The 21,727-nt window shown below is 36.0% G+C and overlaps 1 protein-coding gene across 6 annotated transcripts in view; it reads left to right on the forward strand.

Moving 5' to 3' along the window:
- The window catches only part of TTLL7 (tubulin tyrosine ligase like 7), a 65,527-nt gene extending 44,489 nt beyond the window's left edge, over window positions 1–21,038 (forward strand). For 3 of the 6 annotated variants that reach the window (XM_069023020.1, XM_069023021.1, XM_069023025.1), the window contains 8 exons: window positions 1,310–1,505; window positions 2,105–2,385; window positions 3,728–3,784; window positions 5,321–5,455; window positions 7,163–7,243; window positions 11,035–11,195; window positions 15,334–15,507; window positions 18,742–21,038. In XM_069023020.1, coding sequence (XP_068879121.1) covers window positions 1,310–1,505; window positions 2,105–2,385; window positions 3,728–3,784; window positions 5,321–5,455; window positions 7,163–7,243; window positions 11,035–11,195; window positions 15,334–15,507; window positions 18,742–18,862 — 1,206 coding nt within the window. In that variant the 3' untranslated portion in view covers window positions 18,863–21,038. Of the gene's footprint in view, window positions 1–1,309; window positions 1,506–2,104; window positions 2,386–3,727; window positions 3,785–5,320; window positions 5,456–7,162; window positions 7,244–11,034; window positions 11,196–15,333; window positions 15,508–15,844; window positions 15,964–18,741 lie in introns of all 6 variants that reach the window. The other 3 variants (XR_011152441.1, XM_069023022.1, XM_069023023.1) reach the window with 3 other exon arrangements.
- The last annotated feature ends 689 nt before the right edge of the window (window positions 21,039–21,727 follow it).

The following is a 21,727-nucleotide window of genomic DNA, read 5'->3' on the forward strand; positions in this document are numbered from 1 at the left end:
CCTCAGGAATGTCTGATCAATATGTCTCCATCATACACAGCCTTTCATAATTAGGACAGCTATTTTTAAGAAAGTGGTATGTGTTGAGGCACCTTACTTTTATCCTTTTGGCAGGCAGATATGTATCAACATATTCTTTGTGTAACAGTAATGGTCAGGGCTCTCCTCAATGCAATATTCTCCTCTAAGTTCTCTTTATGTGGTCTAACAGCTTGGGATTGCACAAACATACTTCTAGTTAGTGGCAGAAATCCCTTCCCTTCCTTGTCTGGAGCAGAACTTCAGGTAGCATCTATTTAGTTACAAAGTGTATCTTGTGGCAACAGGAGGTTTTGGGGCTTTTTCCTGTTACCCTCAAAATAAATCTAGCTGCATTACGTTATGATAAGACATTAGGAAAATTTAAATTCTTCCTGAGAGTTCTTCTATTTCACTTTGACTTAAAGTATGTTCAGAAATGATAATATTAATTTTTTTTTAAAATCTGAGCTTTAATTGCAATCCATAGGCAGATGAGGCCATCAGCATAGCTTCTTATAGCTGAGAGTTACTGGAAAAAGTGTGTAGGAAAAAAAGGTGACCACATAAGCCTACTTAGGAGAACAGATGTAATGGAAGATACTGCATTTTTTGTGTCTGACTGATGGTAGATGGAAGATGAAAAATTTTCTTTTGTAGTTTCTCTTCTTGGATCAGTTTCTCTGTCTCCACCTTTTTGGTTTTTGTCTTGCAGTATCCTTGGTAATAGCACAGGATTAATTAGCTAATGACACTGAATCCCTTGTGCATATGAGGCACCAAAAACCCCCAGCACAGCTTGCTGTATTCTTTGGTTTCTGCTCTCTGCAGGATTAATCACTTTCTTTTTAGAAGTAAAACAGCCAAAGTTCCCTGATGTATTTTTCCACTTCATGTTGATCATTGTTAAGCTGTAGCTTCAGTTATTGCAAATATCAGTGAGTAACCTGAACTAATTGTAAATGGTATCCTGTATCAATTGATTTATGATTTCAAGCCATAATTCAGTATTTTGGTAGTGTGATTCATACATAAAACAACTCCCCCCCCCCTTACTATATTATGCTGCTCTTCATGTGAGAAAGATTAGAATTACTGTGGAGTGAATTTAATGAAATATTTAAGCAATTATTCTAAAATTTAGGACAAACTTCCAATATAATTTGGGAGGCTTTATAGCTGTGCAAATCCTGCCTGAACCTGCCTGAATCAAGGATCTAGTGTGATAGTTGGCTGTTTCTTTGGGATTCAATTCAATTTCTTGGGTGTTTTTGCTTTTTTTTTTCTTTAGCCCTTGTGTTCAATGCCAGAAAGTGCACCTTCCTTAAGGAAACCTAAGAACCACAGCAGTGACAGTAGCTGTGATAGTGGGAGCAGTGTGTCAGATTCAGGAGAAGAGACTGAAAAGGAAGATCACAATGAAAAAAAAGAGAAAAAAGTGTCATATGATCTTGAAGAAAATAAATACAAATCTTTGGAACGATCAGGTAAATTAAATGATCGCTTTTCCAAGTCTGGCACTGACGATGAATCATATGAAATTCTTCAGTCTTTCAGAATTTATCAACCTTTGTATCTCAGGGTTAAGCACTGGTTTACTTGTTTCAGTTTCTTTAAAATGTTTTCTAAATTAATAGATATAATGTTATTTTTTGTTTCAGTGGTGTATTGTCTCAAAGAATTTGATAATGTAATTGCACATGTGTAGTGCTACTTCTAAAATGTTATTTTTCATAGCAGCATTTACTTAGCTGAAAACTGAATTGTAGTTCAGGAAACCACACACAGAAGCCACATACTTTTTGACCTAAAGAGCACATGCCCTTTCATAAATCTCATGCGTGTTATAGTGGATTGGAGTCTGTGTGATTAAAGGTGAATATGAGGAAGAAATAAATGTTCCTATAAGTATGTAAATTCTGTATTCTTAGGGGATCTGACATGACTGACCTCTACATATATAGTTGTTAGTCAACATACAGCATATGTGCACACATTGATCATATGTGTTGTTAGCTACAAAGACTAAAAAATGGGTGTTAAGAGAATAGTAAGTAATAACATCATTCATTTAATTTGTCTGCAGGTAGAATGAACTGCAAACCTTCAAATAAAAACGTAAAGTCTCCATCATATTCGTCCCCCACATCATCCACAGGTCCAATAAGGCGTTCTGTGAGCTGCCCTCGTTCCATATCCATACTCACTATGCAGTCCCAGGGAGCTGAGCAGCGCCCTGTTTCAGCCAAAGCATCTCTCCAAATGCAGCGAACATCCTCAGTGAACAGGTCTCACTCTTTAAGTCGTAGCCCATCTTCAGCCAGAGTCTCTCAGACACCCACCTTGGGAACTATGAACTCTTCAGGGGTGAGTTAACACAGCAGTTGCATGCAAAATGTGTTCCATTTTTCTCTAAAATTCAATAAATACATTAGTAATTTTTGCAACACCGGAAAACTTGAGGTACTGTAGTCAAGATTATTTTGACAGACACTCGAGCGTATAATATCCCTAGACCTGTATGTGACATGGGGTGAGTGCCAGCTGTCATGTTTCAGTGTTCCTGGTGCAGCAGGACAGATGTTACATTTTGTGGAAATGGAAATCTTAAGAGTTTTTGTGAAGGGGAAACCTTCACTCCTAAATAGGCTTTTGAAGATACAAAAGGTCACTACCTCTCTTAAAAATTTCCTGTGGTTTATTTGGGGGCTGCTGGTTCTGAAATAAGGCTGTTGTACCTACCTTCAAAATCTTTACAGTGACAAAAATACATCCAGATTTCAAACCCGATGTATAATCCAAGGGTAAATGCGTTGTGCCAGAATAAAACATTAGTAAATCTTTGTATGGCTGTCCGTTGTAGAAGAAGGTGAGATTAATTTTCAACCTATATTGCACCTATTTTGCATGTGCTATACCGCTTCAGTAGAGCTCTACTTCCAAAGTGAACAGCTGAAAATTTATACGGTGCTTGTGGTCTTCAGAGTTTGCCACTGCAGTAACTGACTCAGCCATTTTCTTTTTTTTTTAAATGAAGATAAACATTTTCTTTTTTTTTTAAATGAAGATAAAGTGTCTTTCATTTAAACTCTCTCCTTGAGACAGACAAGCAACTAGCCCAAGTAATTACTAGACCAGATTAAACCCTTTTAATTGTTTAGAATTTGTGTGATTAGTTGTACTTTCACAATGTACTTCTGAACCATGTACATTTTTTCATTTTGTTAGCAGATTGTCTTCCTCTTTGGTATCTCCTTCATAGTCCAGGCATTTCTTCTTTTGTGTTTCTATGATGGACCCCATATGTACTTATTCCTAGGCAGTGTTTGCAGGGATCAATCCCCAGCCTCATTCAGGATTGCACTGTGTGCTGGTGCCAGAGCGTTTCCATTCATGCTTTGATGCCTGACCTATATATTTCATCACCCAAATAATTTGTGTGGAGATGGGGCAAAACAAATTGGTACTTTTAACCCATATTTGCATCCTCTCTGTATTGTGGTGAGCTTTGATTGTGAGAAATCCTTTTGTAATGCTAATTAACTTGCTTCATAGTATTTACTATCTCTAATCATCATTTTTATCCGGTAGAACGCTCATTGTCTGTTTTGCCTGTGAGGCTTTGTCTAAATGATGAAAAAGGATCCTTTTAAAATTGTGTGCTGACATCTTGTGAAATACTCCTTAACATGGTTTTCCATCTTTAAAGTCAGCTAATAGAATTGGAAAGACATTAAGATTGTGTCTTCACAACAACGTGTTAAAGGTATTTTTTATCGCATTAGCTATCTCACGTTTAAAAAGTACCCTTTTATCATCACGATGTACTATGAGATTTTAATGAGACAATGCTAGTATAGATTTTTCTATTCACATTAACTTTATATCAAATACAAATTACTGAAAGATTAAAAGCAGTCTCTTACCATCTGACGTTAAAAATTGGCTACTGGCTTAAATTAACATTAGTAAGAAAGCATACTCTCTTTTTCATTGAGAAAGCTCCACCACAGAAATGATCTTGATGTGCAGAACAATTACGGTGGGTGATAGAGCTTAGGTCATGCTTCCTAAAAATGATGTGAATAAAATTACTTACAGAATGGATAAGAACTACTCATAATTTAGCACTGTATTCTGAATGGAACTCTGTTCATAATTATTTTTGCAACTAAGAATAATGTAATATATATTACTGCTAGAATAACATTAAAATTGATAAACTGTGACTTACTAAGAAGAAATCATTTGTGCATGATAAAGTGTTAGTTTATCTATCCTTTGGGCAAGAAAAGAGCAGTACACTGCCATTTTTGGAGTTTGCTGAGATCCAAATGTTCTAAAGCTAGGGAAACAAAATTTAAATCACTTACAGTTGAGAATTACAGACATATTCTTACAGGAATTATAAACAAAAGTGGGTTTGAAAATATTTGCTATTTTATTATTTCAGCCACATTAACATGTATCAAATAGCGAAGTATTTTTTTATGCTTGAAAATATTTATCACTCAAATAAAAATATCCTTTAGTATTGTAGTTGTTACAAGATACAAAGGTTAGAAGTGCCTAAAAATTTTGGATTTCACTCTTGAAAAACATTAAGATTAAGCTGACTTGGTCTTGCAAATGTGAAAGTACAAAAGTATGTGAAAGTAAAGAAAGAGGATCAAAAATACTTCTAACTAGTGTGTCATGTTTTAAGGAAGACCCCCTAAACCCTCCAGGGATGCTCTTCTGCAGGCACTGTAGGGTTTCAGATTAGTGTTGGTGTAAAAAGCACTGATATTTTAAACAAAACTCTGGAAAACTGAAGACACTGTCAGACCCCTTAATGACTAAAGTAGAAGGAAAGTGTCCTTTTTAATGCTTCCTGAAATCTTGGTCCTGTGATATGTTGCCAGTTTATGTTAAATTGTTGAAGTGAGGAACTGAAAGGATGCTTTTTTATGACTAATAATATTTTTCATTATGTTGAGTTTAAAGTCAAAGTCTGGGATCTCAGTTTCAAATTTATTCTTTAAATTGTGGGCACCATAAATATGGAATATATGTTTGTTTATTCTATTTCAAACAAACTTACATTTAAACTGTTTTTCTTGGATTTCTTGGCAACACTAAGTAATGGTGATGCATTAATGTAAGTGATATATATTAGTTCTGTATTAGATAATATGTCTATGCACTTTAATAATATATTTTATGTCACTCTACTTAGAATTTTTTTGTCAAGCAAACATCTTTGTAAAGTGATTTAATGGCACACTTGAAATGTTTTCCTCTGCTTCATGTTGGCTTTTAGAGTGAGTCTTTGCTGCAACAGAAAACAAAAGAGCAAGAAATTGCTTTGACAAAAGAGACTCTTCTCCTTATCAATGACTTGAGAATCAAGTTCCCAGGAAAAACAAATGAAGAATCTGAATTAATTATAGAAGATGTAAGTATCTATAAATAAGAAAGAAGAACAGTCTAGACACTGTTTAGGCTACTGAAATGAAGGAAAGTAAAAAGCTCAATCTATGATTCATTAGCTCCTGTGGCCCTAAAACTTCCAGAACTCAGGATAACTCAAAAGATTTTGAAAGCTTGGAGCTTTGCATACTTTCTGACCTTAAAAGAGCAGCACTGAAAACATTCCTATGTCCTTATAAAATATATGAGAAATAAGCAGGAGGGTTAGGAAAATTCAGTTTTTCATTGTAGAGGAAGTTCAAACTTTTAAGTAAGCTGAGAAGAATGTTACAATTCATATTTCATCTGATATTGTTAAAACAGATCCTGACCTGTTTAACTTGCTCGAAAGCAGGCATACTACAGAACTCAGAATGGTATGCTGCAGGCAGAATGGAGCTTTGAGGGTCATAAAGAACACCAGTCACACGCTTTTTGGCTCTTGTAGTCTACCAAGTTAGCCTTTCTCACATCCAGCGTTGTCCTGAGCCTTGTAGTTTGGTATTAAAGACATGTGAAACAATGCCCAACTAAAGGTCAATTAAACCCCAATACTTAATATATGTAAGAAGAAATTACGTGGTATCTGAATACCTTGTAAGTATTTAATGCAAAGAAGCTAACCGGATGGAAAAGAAGAAAATGAAGATAGAAGTTCTCTTACCAGTTTAGAAGAAAAATGAAAGGATTAAAATTAACACCCGTGTTCTGATGTAGTGAGCACAGTCCATGGTGTGTTAAAATTTATCTGATTTATTATCTGGCCAGAAATGTCCTGAGCTCTGTGAGCTTTCAGAATGTTGATTATGTCTCTAGTAATCTCTGCAGTTACATTGGAGTGGAAAGGAGTTCTTCTGTAATGATGGTTGATTTGGGTGATGCTGGAAGATAGCATTCATAGCCAGCAGATTGGACATCTCAGAAGCAGAACTAAAATGCTTCATTGAATGCTGTCTCTGGTGCCCGTGAGCGTGCTCAGTTCCGTGCGAGGGGCTGCGAGTGCTCCATCTGGCGGTGTTTCCTCACACGGCGCCAGCCTGGTGGGACACGCACCTTCCTATGGAAGAACTCTTAAAATTCGTCCGGCCATAGCCAGTTCCTGATAGCAAATAATTCATACGGAGGAAAATGAGTCCTGGTATATTGGTTGCTGGTGAGCCAGAACTTGTTGAAGGTCTGGAGTAGAATAGAAAGATAAAATAACAAAATGAGAATAGAAATGTATGTTCACAGCTTGAGCTGTTTTGGTAGCACTTTGATTTTGTGAAAGGAGAGTGTTGCAGTTCATATATGATTATTTATAGAAAGGACGATTTCCAGGTATGTCTAATGTCCCTTATGCAGCAAAACCCCTCACTATTTAAGTAGATCAGCAGTTATGCATTATTGAACTTGCTCCTCTCAAGAAATCAGAGCTGAGTCAGTCAAGACAACTCTCTAACTGCTTTGTAGTGTATGATTGTCAGAATCAGGTAGAAAAGAGGGTAGGATTGAACTGAAGCATCACATAGATCTTTGCAAATGTTACCCCACATAAATTTGCAAATATTTAGCTATTTCTTTTAGAGAAAACTTCTCACGGCAGTCTTTAAGATGCTCACATCTTTAAGCATTAGGAGTGCTCATGAATGAAAGACCAGCTTTCAGTCGTTTTCATGTGTATTTTTTATCTTGTGTTTTACAATGACTACAGATTATGGATAATTGGAAGTATCATAAAACAAAAGTGTCATCCTATTGGTTGGTAAAACTGGATTCAGCAAAGCAACGAAAAGTAAGTGACATATTTCATTTTTGCAAGGTCATCTAAAGCAGATGCATAGCAGTGTTTCTACTGGTGTTTAGCAGTAGCTCGAAGTGACTTGAGATGCCAAAATACTGGCTATTGATACTAACATATATATGCATTAATTCTATTGTAGGAAATTATGTTGCTCTATGTTTGGAGAAGCATGATTGTTCTGGATTGTAATTTAAAAGTCAATTTCTCAAAAAATTAGTCTGCTGAAAGAAAAGCAAACAAATAAATGATTAGTGCTTAAATAGCTAAGTTTTAGCAAACATTCTGTGAAGTGTATTCACTCGGCAGATTTGATTGATAAGGGCTACACCAGTCAGCAGTTTCAGACCAGGCATATTAAAACTCCATTAGAATTAGTGATACTGCACTTGGATGTTCGAGTATTTAACCCACAGTATTAGAACAGATCATGTTGAATAAAAAATGGGCCTACCAAGCAAAGAATTTTCTCCTCGAAGCATTATTTCAGAAAGCCTCCAGTAGAGGGTGGTTCTGCCCTTTATTTGACTGGCAGTCATGTTAAACCAAGGGCACATGTACAAAGTCAGGATGATAAGGATTGATGTGCCAGGTTGTTACTTGCAAAAACTGCACAATCAGAAGTGTGGACTTTTTGCTCCTCTTGTGAGGACATCTTTTACGACTTTAAGAGACTTATAATTCCTGAAGCACTGGTGAGCCCTTCATCTTTGCTTGCACTGGAAATGATTTGCCTTTTTTTTAAACTGCTTTTAACCTCAATCCCTTCAAGCAATCAGATAGTTATTCTTAGAAGGGTAGTTTATAAAAACGGATTAACTTTGACAATGACATTGCAGCTGAAGACTGCCAAATGTCTTTTGTTGATTTGAAAGAAGTATGTTTTATATTCCAATGAGGTGGGTGAAGGAGAAGTGAGCAAGGTGGAGAATATTTATGCAAGTAAGGAATCTGTCTCAAAGGTACCTTTTGCAACTTTGTGAAATACAAAACAGAGTCTCAGTCCCCTTCACTCACTTACTGGGAAATTCTAACAGACAAGAAGAAAATACCTGGGCAATGTACTAGATTTCACTGTGTTCATCCCTGACAGCTGTATTTGCTTAACAACTATTCAACATTATGTAGAAAAATTAAACTTAGACTCAGATTCTTAGTGTGTAATATTCTGTCATTACAGCATGAGTACAGGAGGCATTTGGAAGCAAGTTGAGAGTAAAGCAATTAAATCAATTCATGTTAAAAAGAAATTTAACCTCGAAGACTTTCAAGAAAAAGAGGTTTTTGTATGGGAGGAGTTATGACTCCTTCATGTTGCATCACTTTACGTAATTTCTTTAAAAGTGTTTTGATGGTTACCAGAGTGTTTTGAATATGCCCTTTCATAACATCTTGTTCTGTTACACCTAGATAATTTGTTTTGTTAAAGTAAACAATGTAAATTAAACAGAAAGATGAAGGCAAGCTAGGGAAATTAACTTAGAAAAATGAAGATTTAGGTTTCATGAAGTTCCAGCCCTTGTGCAATGCTTTGTCTCTTTTCTTAAATGGATGATTTTTTTTTGCCATGTTTGCAAATGAAGGACAATTAACTGGCACATTTCCTGCTCTGGCATATTGGCAATATCATCACAGTAAAAACAGCAGGAAAGAAGTTTTTTCCAGAGTACCTGGCAGCCTGTGGCTTGCTCTAAAATGTTTAGTTCTTAGTTTTCTTCAACTCCAGGTACTACAGTGAAAGAAAAAGCTCTACACTGGCATCGTTGTTCTTAGCTTATGTCTTTCAGACCAGTGAGTCTATACAGGGTGGAATTGTTCTTTTTCACACAGGGAGAGACTATTAGTCAGTGTAACATTGCAGAGAAATGTATGGCTGATCCTTATGGCATTGAGGGACTAAGGTGGTTCAGATGGATGTGTATGACCACAGATCCTAGCCATGTGTGTGGGAAAGCCTTGGATAGCGAGACATTTGAAAAAGTGCTTGCAAAGCATGAAGACAAAAGGGTAATGCTGCTAAGGAAGTGTCTGAAAGTCTGGGCCTGTTCTACAGGCATGGGGCAGTCCAAAACCTGGGTTTAGCTCCTGCTGTCACTAAAAGAGATCAGCACCCTTAGGTTTTAATATCTTACTCTTTCTATCTCACTTTTTGGGAGGAGGAGGCCATGGGTGTGGGTTTTAGTGCGTTAGACACCAGCATTCATAAAGATTCCCAACAGAGAGGACAGTATTGTATTTACTTTGGGTTATTATGTGCAGGGAATTAGTGCAAAACCTGTGCATGCAGACTAATCCCAGGTCTTCGAAAAGATGGAAATAACGTGGAAATAACATATTAAATAACATTTTAAATAATATGGAAAAATGTATTTCATTAAGGCTCTCATTATTAGATATCTATAGATTTTCTGCCCATTAGGCATACTACACAGCTTCCTTGCGCTATTTCAAGCATTTTGTTTATTTAAGCATTATTTCCTTCACTGCCAGACTATTTATAAACAACAGTTTGTTATGCAGCACCTAAAAATTGCAATTCCACACCTTGCTTCCATACTTTACTGTTCTACTAAATGTCTTCCACCTTTTGAGAGCCAGGATTCACCATGTGAATCAGTTTGTCATACATACCTGAAAGTTTCCAGGGGAAGAATTGTACCTTCTAATTTAGAAGATCTTACACCAAATCAGCAAGTACCTTCATCTGTTTACCACCCACTTGAGTCTGATTGGTTTTTGGAAGATGCTGTTATGCAGAAGAGGCAGAGAGGATGTTTCCTTCAAAGGAAATGTAATTGATTTAACTGACTTTTTTGTTAATAGGTTACATATACCGTAGGTTTTTTTGTAGGACAGATTTTACAGATTTTCTATTTAGAGGGCCAATATGGGGCCTAAATACTACTTTGGTTGCAAAACTATTCCCAGACTTATTGGTAGTATCTAAATAGACAGAATCCAAGACACTCTGGAGCCTGATTCTCTCCAGTGATTATGAAGGGAACAGAGAGGACTGAAGAGAATGCCCAGATATTTAAAAGCAGGCATGATGAGTCCCACCTTTCTTCCATGCCCCAGTTCAGTGGGATGTGCACAGGTGTATCCATGAGGACTAATGAGTTGGATGTGCAGCTGTCTAGCACTATATTGAATGCAGCTCAGCCTTTATGCTCTTGCATTTAAATGTAGTCTGTATGTAAAAAATCTGTGGTGTGTCTATAAATGTTCCTATTTTAGACGTCTTGCTGATAATTTTCTTACTGATTTCACTACACTGTCTCCTGCCAGGTACACTAATATGGTTTGACCCTGGGTAATGCTGAGCTTAAACAGATGTCAAACCAAGGCAGTTTGTAGTTTTTCAGGACATTTTAGTTCTTTATAAAACAGATGGTATTTTACAAGGGAGTGGGAAAAGAAGATATACAATATTTGGGTTGTTAATTAAGTTGCTTCTAGTCTGTAATTGTGTCCGTTTTGTTTCTTTTTACTCTTTCAGTCATTTGAATGAGCTAGTATTGAACACTGAAAAAATAGAAATGAACTTTTCTGTAATAAAATAAAATCTTTTTATTTGACTTTACAAAATGTTCTTGACAGAAAGAACATATAATAAAAGTTAGCTGATGAACTCACAGAAATGAACCATAGACCTCTGTAGGAATGTATAGGTATGCAGCCATATGTGTAGGTATACCTGTCAGTATGTGTGCAAGGGCATCCGCCATCAGTTGGGTTTTGGTTTTGCAGCATGTCTTTGATTTACCTGGAATGCTCTTTCCTAGGTTTTGGATATAGTTAGGACAAGTGTCCGTGCAGTTCTACAGCATGTCTGGAAAGCTCCAGACATTGAAAATTTACATCTCTACCGTCTTTTTAACCGTGTATTTAATCGCTTACTTTGGAGCCACGGTCAAGGCCTATGGAACTGTTTCTGTAATTCAGGGTAAGCTGATTTTTCTTTTCTTAGTCTTCTTCGTAACTTCACAATTACAATCAATGCTGGCATACTTTGTTGCTCATTTTCATTCACTAGAATGCTGCAATACCTTGAACTTTTTTTAAAAGTAGCTTAAGATATATAGTAGAATTAAATCTAGCAATCAAGGCCAACCATTTTAGAAAGGGAATCAAACATTTAGTAATGTATTTATAAATATAATAATCTAAGGAAAAAACCCTAATGTTCAAAATATTTGAGCCTTAACTCATTTACTGGATGGTGCATGATTTTAAGGCCAGACCACTGTGTCAAGTGCGGATTTGTCATCAACAGAAATCATTGTCATATCTATTTGTGCTCCAGACTCAGAAGGGAACAGTTTGGTCGTACGTGCAGCTGACGTCTCAGGCCAAATGCAATGTCACTTCTGTGATTTACAAATAAACAGTTCAAATTTTTGTTCCTGATTACATTCACTGTTTCCCATACTGGTAGAAAGTTAAATATATGTGGAATATGAAATGTCCACCCAGAGGTAAGCAGGTGTTTTTGGTTTGGGTAGCAAATACAAGTTTGTTATGGGGAGGAAAAGATCTGGACATATAAGTTCAAAAACCTGCACTTCAGAATCTACATTCCTGAAATCAAAGGCACTGGTACAAATATAGATTTGGGGGATCATATTAGGGGTATAAAACAATTCCTCCCACCCACCAATTTATTCATGAAATAAGAATACAAGTTTTTAAATATGAAATACATTGCATACAAAAAAAGGACATTTTCTCTGTTAGTATTAAAATGTATAAAGAATGGGAGGGGGTTTCATTAGCTTACATAAGGTGTTCTGAGAGATGTATTGAAAATGAACTACAACAATTATTGTGCTGCTGGATATTGTATGTACAAAGGAATCAAGTCAAAAAGTTGTTCACATATAGTCATTTGTCATATGTAAAGAACTCACACATTACCCTTGTTAATTGTTTCCCTACAAATGGATAATAATAAGAAGAGGTATCTGAGGGGTCCAAAAGATCAACAGGTCTTTTCCTGTCATCATCTCATTGCTGAAGGGTTGTTGTTTTGCAAGCTGTTAGGAGTCTTTACAGTTTTTTCTTTTCTTCATGCTAGCAGAGGTGTGTGAAGTCTTGAGTATAAGCTCAATTCTTTTGTTGTCATAAAATATTGTAAGTGGAGCTATTCTTTGACAAAGATTCAGTTCCTTGTAAGAGGAGTTGTTATGTAAAAGATTCTAAAAACACTGTAAAAGTAATATATAAGTATCCAGTATGTGTAGCAATCACTCTGCATGTTATATACTTAATACAGAATTCATGGAAGAAAACAAAAGGGCTGTTTTCACCTTGCCCATATGTTGGTTATTCAGTTGCAAGCATCCTTTTTGCCGTATAACACATGACTGGGAACTCATGACAGCACCTCTGTTGCAGAGAGGCCAGCTTCTCATCACTCTTCCCTATGAGTTCATTGTGCCATTTTAAGGAAGAGATTGGAATAAACTTAGTACATGTGTAGAATTTGGAGAAACATGTTGGGAAAGGGGTATTAATGTGCTGATTCAGAAACAACATTACAATATGAAAATTTATTAAGAAGTGTAGTATGTTCACTATTTATAAGATACATGTCTTGGGAGAAGAGTGGAGCTGATGACCTTAAGGTTTCCTCTTGCTGGTTAGATCTCTGCTAGGTATGTGCTATTTTAGTGAAAAGAAAGAACAAAGAAAATCTCTGAGAAAAAAAGGTGATGCAGAGGGTTTCATAAAGCTACATTTGTTTTACTGTATAATAAACAATTAAAACTAATAGGAGAAAACTAGTAGAACCAGTTGACTTCGGATGCTTATAAAAAGAGTAACACATAATTGACCATATTGCACAATCAAGTATAATACTCTTTTTTGTATCTGGTGAGGAGTCTGTGATTTCTTACTAATGTATGGAAGCTAAATTTACAGCATAACCCATTAAACTTAGGAAACAGAACTCTTGATCCCTGTTGATTGCAGTATAATGGAGAATAAACTGAATCTGTCTAATACACAGAGGAGGTTGCACAGGCACATTTATATGACAGCTCATTAAAATTCATGTGTATGTTTCCAAATCTCAGCTTTTGTTGTTAGGGTAACTATATATCACTAGTTCATAGTCAGCTGTGGTTGCAGCAGGCCATATATTTTTGTCACTGAAAAAATGCCTCTTAACTGTCGAAAAATTATCACAGACTTCAAAGTCCAGAACCTAAGGAATTTATCAGGAAAGTTTCTTCTACAGGATTTCTGAGTTTTATGGATTGAATTATAATATAATTATGTGTAGCAATGTGAATCTGTTGAATGAATGTAATACTTAGAACTTCATCTTGCTACTTTCTGCCAACCATCACATGACTTCATGAGGAAAGACTAAAGACAATAGATTAATTTTCATATAAAAGTACATGTGGACAGTTCCCAGACAGAAAATAATTGAGAAAAATATATTAAGGAAAAGTAGTAGTATGACTCAATGATCTTAAGAGGTCATTTCCAACCTAAAAGATTCTATGATTATTAAGTTTTTGAAATTAAACACTTTCGATGTATACAAACGATACTTCTTAAACAACTATGAATAATAATAAAGGAGAAATGCTTGCATCATTGAAAATTATGTTTGCAATGAAAATTCTGTAGGACTGAATGTTTTCAGCTGGAACATGCCATCTAGACAAAGGAGCCAGGCTGACCAATCAGTTGGCTATACATACAGCTCATCTTTTAGTCATTAATGGTCTTAATTCCATCCTAATCATAGAATCATGAACTCATACAGTGTTAAGGGGTTGGAAGGGACCTTAAAGATCAGCTAATCCCAATCCCCCAGCCATGGACAGGGACACCTCCCACCAGACCAGGCTGCTCAAGGCCTTATCCAACCTGGCTTTGAACACTGTTGGGGCTGGGGCATCCACAACGTCCCTGGGCAACCTGTGTCAGTGTCTCACCACCCTCACAGTGAAATGCAGCCCAATTAAAAAAAATCTCACTAGGCAGGAGTGAGCTTGCTGGTTCTTTGATCTTGTTTTAAGGATGAACTTTATACACTGGCATTGTGAAATCTACTGCTGCTCTCTGTGGGCAAGGCTAAATCATCCTGGATGCTATGTTGAAGCCAGATGCAGGAAATTTTCCTCACTCTGTGAAGTGCTTCTTTCATACACAAACAAAAAACCTCAAGCTTACAAACCATCTGTGCTGCTGGATAATAATTTTGACCAAGAAAAGTCTTCACAAGCACCATGTTGCCTTTTAAAACAGATGGAATGATCTATAATTTGGTCAGAATTCTGCAAAAACAAGAATGTTGAAGGGTATGCAAAGAACTATTTATTGTAGTCTTCTGTGCTAAACCACACCTGGTTTATATTGGTATGCTAGGGTTTGGTGAGTTTTTTTTCAAAGAAAAATTGCATCTTAAGAGAACATAAGACATTTTTCTGTAGATGTGCTTTGCAAGTTGCACTTAATTGTAGATAACCAACCCCATGTGACCAGAGGAAATAATAAGTAGCATTTGAATAACTAAACTGAGAGACTCTCGTCTTATGATTTTTTGGATAAGGAAGCAGAGCACATACTAATCTCCTGTAAATTAATTTAATATTTGTTTCTTGGTATCATGTACTTAAAATAAAGGTATTATTATGCCATGTGGACATTTAGAAATAATTTATTACATTTGTTAATTCCTTTAATATCATAATTTTGTTCAGGCGGTAGCCTTTTAAAAAGAGTGAGTGTTTTTTGTTATTCCTGTTGTAAGACAAATACCCAATTTTGTGACAGTAAATCTTTACATGCTAAACCTAAGTAATGGCTCTGTAAACACTTTAGGGAACAAACCAAGTGAAAAATTGCAGTGGAATTTCCCATATAAAGATTAACTTCTTAATTTGTGTTTTGGACTCAGCATTTGCCAGTATTTGTGTTAAATAGTATAGACCTTTCCTGTACACAGGCAAGGTCATGCTTTTTCTCTTGTTCCTCGGTTGTTAAATCTGATATAAAGCAGTAAAGCTCTTAGATTGCAATTTGTGACAGAGAACATGAATTTGTTTCTTTTTCCATAATAGGAGCTCTTGGGAAACCATATTCAGTAAAGGCTCAGAGGTGGTGACTCCTGAGCAACTCCAATGTTGCCAACGAATAGTACAGCTTTGTAAACACTGCCTGCTGGTAGTTTACAAACATTCATCAGATTCAAGAGGATCCCCGACTGGGATGAGCCACCACTGGGATGATACAAGGTATAAATTTGAATATTTTCCTTCTAAATTGTAAGTATAAAAGATAGTAACTGGAACAGGTTTCAGTCCATATTGTTACCACTAAACTTTTTTTTAAGTCTGGTTCACGCTGTATTTAAGAAAAAAACCCAGCAAACTCCCCAACATTTCCCTTGATCGTGACTTTCAATCATTCTAATTCACTACCCCAGTCATGAAGTGCTAGCAAAAGAAAACTTGACATACACATCTTGTGTGAAAGTACCCTTATTAAACTCTTGGTTGCCTACTGCCTAAATAGCTGCAGCAAAGGCTTTCCAGAAAGTGAACTGAAAATTTCCTTTCTTCCCCTTCCCAGATCCCTCAAAGTCACTGTTTCCAGATTTGCATTCCTAGAGGTATCCTAACATGTCAGATACTTCTGGCTTCACATGCGCAGTGGGATGCTATAGGGGCACAGCTCCAGCCAAGGGTCAGGTAAGTGCCATCTGATTTACTGTATTGCACAGTTTTGCAAAGTTGATTTCCAAAACCTATAGAATGAAAGTTCTGTTATTCCATCTTACAGACCATAAATATATTTTCAAACCTTGCAAAACAGCATCATATAGTAAAAGAATTATTTGGCACTTACCTGATTCTCCATTGGCTGGTTTAGTTCCCCAACTGGATACAATAGGGGTGATAATATTATCAGTGTAGGGATTACTGAGAATGCTCCATCTGTGGCAGTCAACAATATGCAATTCAACAGTCATAGATGGAGAATTAAATGTCAGTTTTAAATTACTTAGGATCCAAATTCTATTCCATTTTAATTACTGTGTATATAAAGTTACAAATGCTTTGTTTATATAAAATATCTTACATATATTATATAATAGAAGGGCTTTGTTAGTTAAGTATTATGTAAAAAACAAATTTTTGATATATTATCTGTTAAACTTATTTTATGACTTAATTGCTGACTTGATAGATCTCAGATTAGTTATTTGATACACTGGACCCATGTGTTATTGACATGTGGATCTTAAGACACTCTAACATAATTTAAAGCCAAGCAGAAACTGAATTTGTTTGATCCCAGCGAAAGTAGAAATATGCTAGCCACAAACCAATCGTATTCAATATTAACATCTACTGAGCTATAGCAGGAGTATGGTAAAGTCATTTGGATTAGCTAAGACTAGAAAACCTTGAATTTTTTATTGCCTTTACTGTTAATACTGCAGAAAATTTCACATCCTGACCAACCACAAACTATTCAAACTGATCAGGTTACTCTAATGTACTTAGCTAACAGGCTTGCATTTGGAATGCAATGAAAGGGATGGTCCATGAGAACTTTCTCATCTCCAGTTGCTGTATTTCTTTGGATGCTGACTGGAAGTTATTAATAAATTTCATAGGCTAGAGGAATCTAAGCCCTCTGCACCCTAAATATCAGGAATGGAGTGTCAGGACAACTCAGACTGATCAAAGTTACAGTTTTTATATTAGTCTCCAGAAATGTTTCATCTATACATGGATACAGCAATATGCCAGTTAACCATGATATTCTGAATCTGTGAAATGAAAGACACGTATGGAAATAAAGGCTCTTGTCTGTTACGGCCCACAGTTGTAAGGGTAATGAACCACTTTTCTAGAAATGGGAGAACCACAACACTATTTCACTTTCCACTTAGGTTTCTGTTTTTAATGAATCTGCACTAGTAGTAATAGTTTTCCTGACTCTCCATAAAATTGTGTGGAGCAAGAAAATATCAGAATGTAATTTAATAAATGCATGAGAAGTCAATTTTTTCAAGACTTTATAAAATCTAATTTGAAGAACTTTGTTTTTTCTGAGCACAAACCAATTTTTTATTTTGTTTTTGTTTAGGAAACAAATGTTTGTGAAACTACAGCTTTCACAGTTTACAAATAGATACCCCTTTAGCTGGGAAAATTTATTTGTACAGGGAGAGATAAAAAGATAATGAAAACTGCCACAGAGTTTTTAATAACTTCTCAAATTTCTTTTTCAATTCTATCTCTTAACTGCAAATCCACTAAGTAAATAAAACATTAGGACTGCTCAAAAACTATACCAAAGTCTCTTTAAGAAATCAGCTAAAACCAAACTGTGTAAAAAGTAATAAATTAACTTGTGTTACAAAATAAAAAAAAAGTCTACCACTAGGTCCCTACAGTTTTCTAAATGCCCTTATCTATTACATGGCATATTCTCTGGGAAGTATTAGAGTTCTTTACTGCATCATCAAGCAAAAGTAGGACTTGGTCTGGTGACATAGTCAACTGTCAAGCTCACCACCAACCCATTCCAAGTCAGACTTTATTTTTTCACAAATTGTTTAAAAAATACATTGGTGATAAAGTTTTTCCCAAGCTTAAACAAAGCACATGTGTACACTTTCTGGTATAGATTGTTTCCCCTTGACCTGTGCCACTGTTTCTATCCATGAGATCAGTCTGACCAGTCTTTTAACTTGTTTGTCATGTATCAATATGATTCGCTGGAACTGCACAAGAATTTTAAGCAATAATTTATACAATGTGTTGTGTTAATCCATCCTAACATTGACATAATTCATTCTGAAATTCTGATTTAGTATGGATGTTATTTTTGCACACTTAATTGACTTCAACAATTAACTATTAGGTAATTATAGCATGAAAATATTTAGGAATTAATATTAAGCATATGATAAACAAACTATTGTTTGTATTATTAGATGAAATAAAAGTTGCCTGAATTTAAAAGGTAAATAGTCACTGATGTGAATTACTAGGTTGTAGGATCATTTCTTCCTGTACTACAGTAGTGATGATAACATCTATTCTTAGAGCATTAGAGCTGGAAACCAAAGCTGAAAATTGTTTTTGGTCTCTAATCAGATTTTTTTTTTTTTACAATCCAACTTTTTATAAGCTGGTTAATTTCATTTGCAGTTTTTGCCGAGTTTAAATTAAACAGGATTCTATTGTTTACACAGGAGTCCATTGTTTATTTATTTTATGGCTTGAAACATAAAGGATTAGAAAGATGTTTGATCCTCATAAAATAAAGTTTTAGATTCCTTTTCTGAGTTAGCTTGTGCCTTTTGCCCTCTGTGTTTCATAAATAGCATTGACTGTACTGAGTTTCCTGCATACAACTATTATAAAGTCTGGCACATTAACAATGAATTCTTTTGCTCTTGAATGTTGCTTTGTCTGTAAACATTGCTGTATTTTTCATATCCTTTCTAGGTATTTATTGCCAAGACCTTCACTGTTCATCCTGAAATCATCCTCATCCAAACTTAGCTGCAGTTCATCCGGAATGCCTCGCCCTAACATTTTGTTCACACACAGATACAGTCACTTGTGAAGTAAAAGGAAAATTGCTGTTTGTAAATAATAGCACTCAATTTCTTTTTTTTTTTTAATTTGTGGTGGAGCTAAACATAAGCACTGTTAAATATTTCCTACCATCATATTATAATAAAATTTAGCTGAAAACCTACTGTAAAAGCATAGCTTTTCTGGGAACATAATGAACCTTGTTAAGTTGTTTACACACACACGTGAATGTGTAGATCTTACTAGGTTTATAAGTAATTCCTTCCTACTAGAAATGTTATTTTTGCTGCAGAATATATAAAATGGAATTGTTCTTGGAGATTCTATTACAGTATTACATTATTTTGTAAGTACAATACTTTGACTTTAAAATTATTTATTGTAAACTATATTATTTATTGTCTCAAATGTAATTTATCCTTTAACAAAGCAGATAATTAAAAAAATCTAGTAGAACAGTAAAACTGTAACAGTTATCAAAAATAGTCTGATCAGTTCTTGAACCTGTTTAAAATAAACCCCAAAACTCTGTAAGCCAAACCTAAAGCAAACATACTTTAATTTCTCCTCTGAAATGACAAGATCTATTTAATGCTGCTATTTTTCTTAAAGGACATGATGTATTTTTTAGCCAAAGTGAAGGCATCTAGTACGCAAACAGTAAAATATCAGTTTAGGCATTCACTTCCTAATTGGATTCTCATAATAAAATGGAAGCCAATGTTTGTTTCCAGGTTTTCATTCACATTACCTATATCCTGTGCCTTTAGGTTTCCTTTGGGAGCAAGCACTCATCCTCAGCTCGCACTCGCATGCATAGTTTTTCTGTTACACTGCATAAGTGGTAAAGCAGACATTTTTAGGAAATACTGCAGTTGTAATGTATTATTTCAAACTTAAACTAATTGGTTTGTTGTAATTTTTAGCATGCAATCCAGTACCTACTGTAGAATGTATCTTTGCAACAGACAGTATTTTCTAGATTGCTGACACCTTTAAATGTTGGAAATGTAATTCATTAGAAAGCTCTCATTCAGATCTAGATTCCTGGGGCTGGCTGAACAGCACAAAACCAAAATGAGCCAGAGCAGGAACCTAGTATTAACAGGATTTGTAGCCTGAAAACATCATTCAGGTTTTGCTACATGCAGCCATTCATCCCACTCAGCATTGTGCCATGTGAGCCTTATTCGTTATAGAAATAATTATTAAACAAATCAGTTAATCTAGATTTAAAAATTAATTATGTTTTTTAACTGAGTAAAGAACAGAGTAGTTATTATTTACCAAAGACTTGTGTACTTATCAATCATTTAACCCTGAAACGTGTTTGTAAATTATCAATGTATTTCAGGTATACTTTAAAAATAATTTGGGGGCTAATTATCCTCAGGAGCAAGTATGTTAGTGTTTTTTGATATCCAGCAATTTAAGACAAATTTAAGAGGCTTAAGAGATTTGAGATTGAAGTCATATGGAAATGATTTTTTTAAAAGTTTTAGTCATAGGATATATAAAAACTAGGAATTTGGTTGAGATTTTTGATGCCTGTGCTGTAGTGCCTCAGCTCTAGAACTGCAGAATATATAACAAGAATGTTTGTAAACAACTGGAAAAACTCTCTTGAGAACTGCCAGATCAAAGCAGTCTTTTGGTCTGGTGAAGTATTTTTAATTTTTGTGGTAATACTAGTTCAGTAATATAGTATGTTCACATTAATTGTGTATCTCTTTTGGTCCATACACTGACTATTAAAGCATACTCTGGTTATCTGTAACACCTAATAAAAGCTGTAAATTTTCTCTTCTTGAAGGATGCTTCCATTGTATTCTACTTTTGGCCATAAGGATAAGATCAGCTTCCAGCTAAGCTTGCCAGACTCAAACAGAGCTTTACGATAGGAGGTTCATGTCTTTTTCTTTCTTTTTTTTTTTCTAAACTTCACCGATTTCTATCCTTGAATGCCAGTGCTGGGCCAGGTCAGTCTGTACAGAATACTCTGCCAAGAGAAAGAGGGCTACTAACCATACCTATGGACAGATCTAGAAAAAGAATACATTTAACATGTACAAAAGTGGACCAGATGGTGGTTTACGTCTGACATTACTTAATATATTTGTATTTCTGATACCTTTCCTAAAGTGGTCATGTGTTCCTAATAACGTGTGAATCAATACCTTCAATAAATGTCATGCTACACTTTGCTGCAGCTCCTCAGAACCAGCGTGTGTGCTCTGCGGGTGAATTATGGGCTGCACCTGTAGCCCAGCTCCAGGTAGTGCCGTAGGCAGAAGCATTTACCCCTTTCCTCTGCAGAACAGCAGCAATTTGCTTTGTGATCAGACCAGTGGTCCTGGGAAGTCTTAATTAGTGGCCTTGAGCTCCTGCAAGCCCTGCTGTGGCAGCACCTGCAGGCTTTTGAGCAGCAGGTCTGCACACCCCTCATCCTGGCCCCGCCATCCACGCTTCGCTTGGGCAGCAACAAACTCATGAGGCGTGGAGGTGAGGGCAGCACCTGCGATGTCTTTCGTAGTGTAACGAGATCCCGGGTAGGTTTTCAAGTGCTGTGGGAGCTGTGATGCGAAGCAAAGGAACACTGATAAATGTTCCCAGCGGTCGATCTTTACCCAGTTAAGACGCGAATGGAATAAGGTAATGTGTTCTGTAGCGGTGTATCGCAGCACCCGGAGCGCGCTCTCTGCGCGCCCGGCCCTCGGCACCTGAGGCGGCCGCCCCGGCGCGCCCGGCGGTGAGAGGGGAGCGGGGCAGCGCCGAGTTCCTCGTTACGGTTCATCAATAACGGGACCTCCGGAAGCCCCGCTGGCGGTTAGTCAAAAATATCGCCCTTAATTTTTTTTTTAATTCCCGCGACACGGTTTTTACGGTTCATTAG

The sequence above is a fragment of the Aphelocoma coerulescens genome, chromosome 8 (genome assembly GCF_041296385.1).
Source record: "Aphelocoma coerulescens isolate FSJ_1873_10779 chromosome 8, UR_Acoe_1.0, whole genome shotgun sequence".
Taxonomy (NCBI): Eukaryota; Metazoa; Chordata; class Aves; order Passeriformes; family Corvidae; genus Aphelocoma; species Aphelocoma coerulescens.